Source organism: Bos mutus, chromosome 24 (genome assembly GCF_027580195.1).
Source record: "Bos mutus isolate GX-2022 chromosome 24, NWIPB_WYAK_1.1, whole genome shotgun sequence".
In the NCBI taxonomy this organism is placed as follows: domain Eukaryota; kingdom Metazoa; phylum Chordata; class Mammalia; order Artiodactyla; family Bovidae; genus Bos; species Bos mutus.
Genome location: NC_091640.1, coordinates 1,127,409 through 1,139,285, shown reverse-complemented (window position 1 = coordinate 1,139,285; position 11,877 = coordinate 1,127,409). Strand labels below are relative to the sequence as shown.

Here is an 11,877-nt window from a genome sequence, read left to right as displayed (position 1 = left end):
AGTAGTTTGATTCCATTTTATTCTTTAGCTAACCCTTTGAAACTCTCCACAAGAAATTATTAACTGCATTTTTTCCCATTTTGATAGAATAGTTGAAACATCTATGGCTCATTACAAAGCAGTAATTGAATGAGTGGTTTAAAGGAAACTATGAATGCTCTAAAACTATGAACACTCTACATTGATCTAAACAGCCGGATTCCAAACAACCTGAAATTCTTTTTCAAGTTATCAGGATTTCCTGAGTACGGTTGAAGTTGCATGTAGCAAAAAAATAAATGCCATGTATATGTGTACCCACTCATATTCATGCACACACACATTTTTTGTGGTTGACTTAAATTCTTTCAGAATTTAAGAATTCAGAGAATTCTTGCCCTTGAATTCTTCTATGAGAAGCTAGAATAAATTACCCCTCACAAATATATTAGTTTTAAATTATGAACTTGCTATAATGTGAGAGCCTTAAGTGGTGAATTAGAAGAAAAAAAAAAAAACTTATTCTAGTTTTTCCCGCCACCCCCCCTCTAGCTTTACCATCTGGGGGTGACTCAGATGGTAAAGAATCTGCCTGCAGTGCAGGAAACCCAGGTTTGATCCCTGGGCCAGGAAGATCCCCCTGTAGAAGGGAATAGCAACCCACTCCAGTATTCTTGCCTGGAGAATCCCATGGACAGAGGAGCCTGGTGGGCTACAGCCCATGGGGTCACAAAGAGTTGGACAGGACTGAGTGACCAACATTTTCACTTTAAGTGGTGAATTGAAAAAAAAAAACCTTATTGTTGTAATTACATTTTTCTCTTTTATGATAAAGGTACTTAATCATTCTTCTTTAAAATGTATTTCTACTCAAGGAATGAAATATGATGTGTTTTAGTGAAGCTGGGATCTTCTGAATCCAGATGTATGTTAGAGGGTGTGGCAGTACAGAGACTTTTTGTTTAACTTCACTAACCATCGAGTCCTGGAGAAGGAAATGACAACCTACTCCAGTACTCTTGCCTGGAATATTACATGGACAGAGGAGCCTGGTAGGCTACAGTCCATGGGGCCACAAGGAGTCGGTCACGACTGAGCGACTTCACTTAAGACTTTCACCTGTTGAGATAAAGAATGCATTTCTCTCAAGGGAGAGTTCCATGAAAGCAAAGGAAAGAAAGCATCAGTAAGAAATCATAAATGTTAAAATTGTCCTATAAAAGATATATTTAAAGATGGATTTTTACAAGATTCATTTTTTGGTGGTAGTTTTTTTAACTGATCACTACAATTTGTTGTTCTTTAGTTGCTAAGTTGTATCCAACTCTTTTGCAGCCCCATGGATTGTAGCCTGCCAGGCACAATCTTCAAAGTTCTTTTTTGCTCATTGACTCCCTAAAATAATTTTGGAAATGTATTCATTCACACAGTTTGTGTTGACAGCAGTTTTTATTGTAAGTGTAGATAATTACAAATGATGCATCTTTGGCATTTAAGTAAGTGTTTACATTTAAAAACAGAACTGTGACATCACTCTTTCATATGCATGGAATGGCATTTAAATTCCACCATTTGATAACCTGTCATCCATTTTTAAAAATACATAAGGAAGCTCTTCAATATTTAAAAATTTGCCTTTTTGCTAAATTATAATTTTTGGGAGGTAAAACAACTTTCGTGAAGATATATAACAAAGATGTGACAAAATTTTTTTTCAAGTAATTAAGACGGAAGATATGGTGTGAAAGATATTAAGAGCTGCTCAGAGTATTTCAGGACCTATGTGTTTAGAGGCGATTTGACACAGGAATGTTAGGGTGGGATATCTGGGTTATATATAAAAGTGGTTAAAGCCTGTAGGACAATAAACTACACCCTTTAGGGTTGTTGGGAGTGGTTATGTAGCTGGAGTACAACGTCAGCTGTTGAGAGTGGTTCCAGCTTGTTGGTGTTAACGATGTCAGTTGAAAATCATTATCTAGCCGGTTGGTGTAAACAATGTCTGCTGTTGACAGTGGTTATCTAGTTGGTTGGTGTAACAGTGTCAGCTGTTGAGGGTGGTTATCTAGCTGGACACTCAAGAGTGTCACGCTATTGTGGCAAAAGGCGCTGGCCACCAGCTTCATTCGTCACCCGGTGCGCACGGGCGAGGCGCGCAGGTTGCGCACTGCGCTAAGGTGGGCCAGGTTCTCATGCCGCAAGGCCCTCAGTGCCCTCCATCTGGCTCTCAAGAAGGCCTCCTCAGGGGCGCACAGGGGCCGGGCAGCATCCGCCGCACTCCAGACCAACAGGTCAGCGCCTCGGCCCAGGAGCGCTCAGGAAAGGCCTGCTTCCCGCCTAGCTTGGACCAAACGGCTTCCGCTCGGGCCTTCCCCGCCCAGGGACGTCATTGGTCGCCGACGGAGTTGGGCCACTAAACGCCGCCACCTCCCTCTCACGCCCTCGCCGCAGAATGACGTCACCGGGCCCTGTCGCGCCAGGGGCGGGGCCTTGGAAGCCTCCGCCCCCCGCGCCTCACCTTCGCGGTGGCATCATCATCGGGCCCCGACAAGTGGTGACGCCATCAGGCCTCGACGCACGGTGGAGGGGCAGGGCGCGCGGGCGGTGCCTCAGCCGGGTTGACGCTGAGGGGAGAGGGCGGGGAAAGGCGGTGAACCGATAGGGATCGGGGAGGGGCGGGAAGGTGGCGGCCAGAGGATGGCGGACCAGATCCCTCTGTACCCGGTGCGCAGCGCGGCGGCCGTGGCCGCGGCCAACCGTAAACGCGCGGCCTACTTCAGCTCAGCGGGGCCCGGGCCGGGGGCCGACAGGCCCAGCAGGTAACGACTGGGCCGCCCCAGCCTCCCGCCCCGGCGCCCTTCCTCGCCGGCCCGACAGTGGCCGCCCAGGCGCGCCCGGACCTGGGCAGGGCGTCTGCGCTGCGAGAGGTCCCCCGCCTTGGAGCGCCCCGGCCCGGCTCGGCGGAGAGACGGGGCTGTCTCGGGTTCAGGGACTGCTGCCTCTATCAGCGCAGGCAGCATGGGTCCCACGGCGCCCGTCTAGCAGTTGTTAGTCTCCGAAACTTGAGCGTCTCCGGAAGATCGTGAAGATGGCAGACACAACTAGTCAGGCTTAGAAATGTAGACCTTGTTGGGAGTCACTTCACAAGTGGAAGACCACGTGAAGACATTTCAGTTTGTTTCCTGAGAACACTTTTTACTTAAACATGTCTACAAAGTACCTTTTGTTGACAAGAATTTTTGCTCTTTAACAATGGGAAAACGGAGATTCAGAAAGGTTGAATTGTTTCATGTGAGCACAGTTATTAAAGTGGTAGAATATAAAAGTGGAGACCTTTGATTTAAAATGGAAATCTCATACCCTAGTTGGATTTAGTTCGTATTTAACTTCTTACCCAAACGGAAGACTACCCCTATGATACATATGGTACATATGGTATGATATGGTTAAGGAAAGAAACCTATAAAAAGGGGAAATAGTTGTTAAATTTTTATTTCTGAAGGATTGTAGAAGCAATTTGCCTTTAGCACACAGAAGAGGTATGGATTTTAGTACCCGGTTGCTTCAGGATTCAAGTTTTAGAATAATTTTTGGTTTGTGCTGTTTGAGAGGCCATATAGTCGGTGGCTCAGATGGTAAAGTGTCTGTTTACAATGCGGGAGACCCGGGTTCAATCCTTGGGTTGGGAAGATCCCCTGGAGAAGGAAATGGCAACCCACTCCAGTACTATTGCCTGAAAAATCCCATGGACAGAGGAGCCTGGCAGGCTACAGTCCATGGGGTCGCAAAGAGTCGGACATGACTGAGCGACTTCACTTTCTCAGTTTATAGTCAAAAGAGTACTTATTATAATGTTTCAGAGCTGAATTGAATCTTGGTTCATTTACATACTAGCTGTTTGATCTTCGTTAACTTAAACTGTAAGCCCTAATTTTGTCTGCTGTAAAATGGGGGCAATATTTTAGTAAGGAGCCCATTTTTAGTGTTCGGCCCTGAAATGGAGAGGTATGGTTTCTCCTTTCTTCCCTGTCATTACCTATAAGAGTAACTGTGTTAGTAGTCTTCTAAGTAGTTGATTTTAGGAGATATTTTTGAAAATGTGCCAACTCTTTCACAATAGATTTCCCTCAAAGTTCTCATCTGCCGGTTTTTGCCTTATACATTTTAAAGCTTCCCTGGTGGCTCACACGGTAAAAGCGTCTGCCTACAATGCGGGAGACCCAGGTTCAATCCCTGGGTCGGGTAGATTACCTGGAGAAAGAAATGGTAACCCACTCCTGTACTATTGCCTGGAAAATCCCATGGATGGAGGAGCCTAGTAGGCTACAGTACATGGGGTCACAGAGTCGGACATGATTGAGCGACTTCACTGAATGTGGTATATATACATTTAGGATCCCTATGTCTTCAGGCAGATGTTTCTTTTATTGTTGTCTCTGGTAACTTTTTTTGCTCTGGAGTCTCGTTTAGTAGACTAGTGTAGCCACTTCTGCTTTTTGTGGATAAATGTTTGCATCGTATTAGCATTCAACCTATCTGTGTTGAAGTGGGTTGCAGCTGGATCATGTTTTTCCATTATTCAGTCTGCCAATCTCTGTCTTTTGGTTGGTATATTTAGGCCATTCATGGTGATTATTGATACATTAGTGTTTAAGTGTGCCACTTTATTAATCTGTTTTTCTGTTTCTTATCTTTCTCTTCTTGCCTTCCTTTTGCTTGAATGTTTTTGTGATATCGCTATAGTGTTTTTTAGGGTAGGCCTTTGTATAGTTTTTGTAGTGTTTGCTCTGGGTATCACTGTAGTGTATTGATACCAGTATTTACTATATGGAGTGATTTGTGGAAACTTGTTTTCCACAAATTTTGGTTCCTTTACTTCGCTTTCCCCCCATGCAATTTAAATGTCATGTCCTTATATATGTATGTGTGTTTGTTGGATTGTGTTGTAAAATGTATTTTTTAGATAAAAAAAAGTTTGCAGGTCACTATAGTTAAATTAGACTGGCAAATAAAAGCACAAATTAACTTCACAAAAAATCATGTCCTGAGTATCTGATGGTGTTAAACTTTTTGTTTAAATTATCAAGTATGGTTTATAAGACTTGTGATGAAAGGATAGCTTATTGAACGTACCCATATTTTTACTCGTTTTTTTCTTCCTTCCTGCTGTTCCAGGTTTCTCTTTTTTTTAATTTCCTTTTTGTTTTAGGACCTTCCTATAGGCAGTCTTAAGATTTCATATTATGATGTCTTTATTTCTCCTTTATTTCTGAAAGATAGTTTTTATTGGATAGAGAATTCTTGTTGATATATCTTAGTACCTGAAAACTCTTGTTCCACTTCCTTTCAGCTTTCATAGTTTCTGATTAGAAGTCCGCTGTCATTCAAATTGATGTTCTCCATAGGTAATGCATCATTTTTCTTTGGCTGCTTTCAAGTTTTTTCTTTGTCTTTAGTTTTCAAAGGTTTAATTATGAAGTATCTTGGTATGATTTCTTTGAGTTTAACTTGTTTGGTAGCCGCTAAGCTTCTTGAATCTGTTGGGTTTTGTGTCACCAAATTTAGGGAGTTTTTAGTAATAATTTCTTCAAGCACTCTTTCATGCACACCTCTCTCTTATCCACTTTCAGGACTCCAGTGATACAGATGCTGGATCTTTTATTTTACCTAATTCTTTTAGGCTTTTTTCCCCCCATGTCTATTCTCTGTGTTCAGACTGTGTAAATACTATTTATTTGTTCTTAATTTCCCTAATTCTGTCATCTGTCATTTTCACTCTACTAAGTGACTTTCACTTTCACATAGATCCCATCCAGTGAGGTTTTGTTTCTAATGTTGTATTTTTAAGTTTTATAATTTCCATTTGTTTGAAGAGAATTTGAAATTGATTGTTGAAGCATTTTTATGTTTGGTGCTTGAAATAATTGTTACACCATTCTATATCTGAGTTAATCTTAGGATTGATGTCAGTTGGTTGTCTTTTCTAATTCACATTGTCAGTGTTTTGATTCTTTGGATGATGAATAGTTTTTGATTGTTTCCTTGATACTTTTTTTTTAATATTAGGAGAATGCGGGCCATATTGGAATCTTTAATTCTAGCAGATGATAACCCTGTTTAGATTTAGCACATAGGTCCTGGCCTGCCTTTGTTGGCCTCAGTTCCAACGACAGTTTAATTCACAGGGCCTCTGTGCTGATTTTTGGTCTGTTGGTTTATGTCGTGCTACCAGAACTCTTACTTGTCTCTCTCTATGCTGCCGAGGAGAAGGGATTTCCCCAGGCTCAGGGTCTCTTGGTGAGAGGTGATGGTGTCATCCCATGTGGATGATGAGACTCTGTTGGATGGACAGTGGCTGTAGCTGTCTCCTCTCCATCTGTGCCCCCTGACTTCCCTGGTGTGTCTTGGTGGGAGAGGAGACTCAGCACCACTGTGGCCAAGAGGCTCTGTGTGGCTGAATCGTTATTGCTTGTGCCCATGGCTGCTGTGGCGACTTGAGGAAGATGAGAAGAATTTCAGGCCATGGATAGAAGCCATTTCCTGAGTGGCTGTTTCTGTGTTTGTTGATGCTGCCTGCCCCGGCCTCACCCCACCCTCCCACCCCCACTCCAGTGAGAGAGGGAGTCTCAGGCTCACGGGACATGGAGACATCAAGGAAGGCCTTGATGTCTGAGGCCTCTAACCTCTTTTTGTGGCAGGGGCCCTAACCAGTGCCACTTGGATGCCCTCGTGTCCCTGGGTGGGATGTGGGAGTCTCAGGCTGGTGGGGTGGGACAGCACCTCCTAAGGCCACTTGTCAGTCTTGTCTTGCTGGTGGTGGACTCTCAGGGGAGCGAGGGCCTTCCTGGGCTGCCTTTTCTTGCTAGGATGGAGTAGGCTGTGCTGGGCCTGTGTCCTTCTGTTGGGTGGGGTCTCATAAGGTGTCCTCCCATTGTGTTCCTCTGGTTCTGGGTCCCCAGTTCTGGGTCCCCAGTCCTCTCATTGCTGTATTCTCACCACCCTCCAGAGCTCTCCTGGTTGGCTCTTGCTTTATTTCCAGGTTCGTATTGATTGATAGTTGTTTTTAGGGAAGAGAAACAGAGAGAAATGGATTGTGACTTAAAAGTTGTATTCCTGTATTATTTTGTGAAGTTGGTTTTGGTTGTATTTTATCATGGTGACATTTATGTATAGTTTAAAAAGTTAACTGGTGGTGAAAGGCTTATGATAGTCACTGTTGCTCTCTACCAGTCACCTTCTCCCCAGCCTCTCATTCCACTGGCAGTTACTTTGTACTCCTTTAACTATTTCTTGTATTTACAAATCTCCATTATTACAGTGACTGTATTCCTGACTTGTGTCAACATCTGAAATGACTTGACTTCTAATTCAGTTCAGTTCAGTCACTCAGTTGTGTCTGACTCTTTGTGACCCCATGGACTGCAGCGTGCCAGGCTTCCCTGTCCATCACCAACTCCCAGAGTTTGCTCAAACTCATGTCCATCACATCGGTGATGCCATCCAACCATCTCATCCTCTGTCGCCCCCTTCTCCTCCCACCTTCAATCTTTCCCAGCATCAGGGTCTTTTCCAATGAGTCAGTTCTTCACATCAGGTGGCCTTCTAATACCTTCCTTGATTTCATCCCTAGCCAGAACAGAACAAGATGCTCCTGCCAGGCTCATACAGCACTCTGCTTCCCCTCACAGCACAGAGTGCACTTGACTAATTGCTCATCTTCTCATTAGACCTTAAATTCCATGAGTAGAGTGGCAGTGATGGCCAGACTTTACCCTGATTCCTGGCCCCATGAGATGAGTGGGGAAGTGTTTTCTTCTCTTTCCCTTTCTGGAAGACATTTTGTAAAGTTGGTGTTACTTCTTTAAATGTTTGGTAGAATTTTCCAGTGAAACCATCTGGACCTGGAGATTTCTTTTTAGGGTGTTTCAATTTAAAATTCAGTTTTTAAAATAGTTATTGAGCTATTCAAAGGATCTGTTTTATATTTGGTGAATGGTGATAGTTTGTGCTTATGACCAGTTGGTTCATTTTAGCTAAGTTGCTGTATTTATGTGTATAGACTTGTTTGTAGTATTCCCCTATTTTCTTTTTGCTGTTATTTCATTCAGATGTTGGTGGTTTGTGCCTTCACTTTTTTTGTTGTTGTTTGTTCTTGCTAGAGATTTGATCTTTTCAAAGATCCATCTTTTACTTTACTTATGTTTTACTAGTTTTCTTTTTCCAACTTCATTAATTTCTTTGTTTACATTATATTCATTTTTCTCTTCTCATTTCTTAAGGTGAGATCTTGGATTATTAATTAGAGACTTTTCTTCTTTTTTAATGTAAATACTTATTGCTGTAAATTTCCCTCTTGGCACTGACTTACCTGTGTCCAACAAATTTTTGTGTTTTGATTTTCTCTGAGACATCGTCTCTGACCAGTGGATTGTTTAGAAGTGACTTTGGAAAATTTACTGTTATCTGCTAGCATGATTTTTTTTGTGATCAAAGAACACAATTTGTATGATTTCAGTTATTCTAAATTTGGTGCAGTTTGTTTTGTGACTGAGGATATGATCTATATCAGTAGAAATCCTGGGGCTCCTGAAAAGAAAGTACTTTGTGCTGTTGTTGGGTGAAATGTTCTGAAATGCAGTTAGATCCTGTTACTTAATGGTGCTGAGTTCTTCTCTCCTTGCTGGTTTACTGTCTGGTTGCTGAGGGTGGATAGTTGAAGTCTCTTAACTGTAATTATGGATTTGTCTGTTTCTCCTTGTAGTTTTATCAGTTTTTGCTTCACATATTTTGCAGGTCTATTTTTGGTGCATTCATGTTGGAATTCCATGTATTCTTGATGGACTGACATTTTTATTATTATGAAATTTCCCTGTCTGTCGCTAGTAACTTTTTTGCTCTGATGTTTGCTTTACTGACATTATTATAGCCACTCCTGCTTTTTTTGGATTGATATTTGCCTGGCACATAATTTTCCATCCTTTTACTTTCAACCTGCTTTTAGTAAAGTGAGTTTCTCTTCGTTGATATGTGGTTGGTTATACTTTTTATCCACTCTGCCGTCGTGTGTCCTTAGGCTGATGCATTTAGAACATTTACATTCAGTGTAGTGATTGATCAGTTAGGGCTTACACCTGCCATTTTACTTTCTGTTTTCTGTCTTTTGTTTCTCTCTTTTCTTTTTCCTGCCTTTTTTAACAGTCACTTGAGCATTTTTTAGAATTCCATTTTGATTTACTTGTGGTGTTTTACATGGGTCTCTTTGTATGAACACTGTAGCAGTAGTTCTACATGTTATGTTACACATGCATAACTCATCACCGTGTGCTCCTGTTGATATTTCGTCAATTTGAGTAAAGTGTATAATAAAATAAAAAGTAAAGTGTATACCTTACATCCTTTTATTCCCACCACTGGTAATATAACTATGGGCATACCTTGTTTTATTGTGCTTTGCAGGATTGTGGTTGTTTTGTTTTTTTTTTTTTACAAATTGAAGGTTTGTGGCAACCCTGCATTGTCAGTTGATGGTTAGCATTTTTAAGCAATAAAGTTTTTTTCAGTTAAGGCATGTACTTTTTTTAATACATAATGCTATTGCACACTTGGTAGACTTCAATACATTGTGAACATAACTTTTGTATGTACCAGAAAACCAAAAAATTTATTTGACTCACTTTATTACCATATTTGCTTTATTCCAGTGGTCTGGAACTGAACCTACAGTATCTCTGAGGTATGCTTGTGTCGTGTAAAATTATATGTAAGTTTTACATATACGAAAGTAGTTATGTATTTCCCTTACATACAATTAGAACTGCTCATCAATGTTAGAAGTTTTGCTTTATCTCTCAAACATAATTTAGAAAACATAAGAGGAGAGGGACACCTTATTATAGTATTTTTGCTACTTCTGTTGTTCTCTTATTTCCTGGTATACCAAAACTATTTTCTTGTTTCTGTTCTAAGAATTCCTTGGCTATACTTTGAGGATGGGTCTGCCGAAAACAAATCTCTTAGTTTTTCTTCATCTGAGGATGTCTTATTTCCCCTTCATTCTGTAAGGATATTTTCATCATATATGCAGTTTCAGGTTGACAGTTCTCTCAGCACTTGAAAAATGTTATGTCACTTCTTTTTGGGTTCCATGATTTCTGATGAGAAATCTGATGTCATTGGAATGATTTCCATTGTTGGTGCAGTATTTCTCACTAATTTCAAGCTTTGTCTTTGGTTTTCAGTAGTTTGATTTTTTATGGGCCTTAGCACAGATTTGAGTTTATACTGTTTCACTTAGTTTCTTGAATCTTTTGTCAGTTAGAAGTTTTCAGCATTTATTTATTTGAATGCTTATATTTGGACAATCTTTCATCTCTTCTGCTGATACTCTAGTGACATCTTGTGAGAGCTTTTCTTTTAGTCCCACTTGGTCATGAGTTCTGTTCATTTTCTGTTGAGATTGGGTGATTTCTGTTGTTCCATCTTCAAGCTCATTGATTTTTTTCTCTGTCTCCTTCATTCTGCTGCTGAGCCTGTCCATTCAGTTTTTAAGTCTTATTTTTTTTTTAGTTTCAAAATTTCCAGTTGATTCTAATTCATATTAGCTCTTTCTTTGCTTAGTTTTTCTAATTTTTTCTTATGTTTCAAGCATGTTTGTATTGCCCATTGAAACACTTTGATGATGACTGTTTTAAAACTCCTGTTAGATAATTTCAGCATCTGAATCTTTTTCATGTTAGTATCTTTTGAGTCTCTTCTCATTCAGGTTGAGGTTTATTGGGTTTTGGTATGAGTGATTTTGGTTGTATCCTGGACGTAGTTGGTGTTGTGCTCTAAAGCTGTGGACCTTATTTAATTGAGAAGGAAATGGCAACCCACTCTGGTACTTTTACCTGGAAAATTCCATGGATGGAGGGGCCTGATAAGCTACAGTCCATGGGGTTGCAAAGAGTCGGACACGACTGAGCGACTTCACTTTCTTTCTTTCTGTAGTTCCTTTTGGAGAAGGAAATGGCAACCCACTTCAGTGTTCTTGCCTGGAGAATCACATGGACGGAGGGTCCTGGTGGGCTACAGTCTATGGGGTTGCAAACAGTCGGACACGACTAAGCAACTAACACATACACACACACACACACACACACACACACACACCTTATTTAAGTCTTCTGTTTTATCAGTCTCTTTTAAAAAGAGACTCATGCTGAGAACAGATGGCTATTGTCTGATTATCTCTAAAATATTAGTATGTTTCTTGGTAGAGGAAATACAATTTTTTTTCAGTGTTTTCTTTCATTGAGTGTCTACACACATTTTTCTGTGAATCTAAAAAGTTTTACAATTATTATGATAATAGATATTTTACTGTTTTCCTTTTCTGTGATGGTCTGTAATTAAAAGCTTTTTTAAAAGTACAGAATGATTCTTAAGATAGCATTTATCAAAGTACCCAGGTCCAGGATTCCTTGGAATCAGAGACATACTCTTATAATACATAGCAGTTCCTTTAAAAGAACTATTTCATGCAAGTTTATAAAATTCTTTATACTTAACCAAAATAGAAATATTTTTCTTAACTTTCTAAACTGACAGTATTAGCATGAAGATAGAGTTGGTGACTGGAATAGCACCTTTTGGGCAGCTGGAGTATGTGTCCTTAGCTTAACTGTCCTGCTTGTCTGTAAATTTCTGGATTGGCATTTACATACATTAAATATTGTACTATTAATTCTGGAGGCTAGTGGTAAAGAATTCGCCTGCCAGTGTAGGAGACAGAAACATGGGTTCAATCCCTGGGTCAGGAATATCCCCTGGAGGAGGAAATGGCAACTCAACCCAGTATTCTTGTCTAGAAATTCCCATAGACCTAGGAGCCTGATGGGCTGTAGGGGGTTGCAAAGA

General features: G+C 40.7%; 1 protein-coding gene across 1 annotated transcript in view; it reads left to right on the top strand.

Annotated features, from left to right (window-relative positions):
• Nucleotides 1–2,618: 2,618 nt before the first annotated feature.
• ATP9B (ATPase phospholipid transporting 9B (putative)) overlaps nucleotides 2,619–11,877 on the top strand; it is a 151,670-nt gene continuing 142,411 nt past the window's right edge. The window contains exon 1 of the mRNA XM_070361953.1: nucleotides 2,619–2,798. Within this exon, the coding sequence (XP_070218054.1) occupies nucleotides 2,677–2,798 (122 nt within the window). The 5' untranslated portion in view covers nucleotides 2,619–2,676. The remainder of the gene's footprint in view (nucleotides 2,799–11,877) is intronic.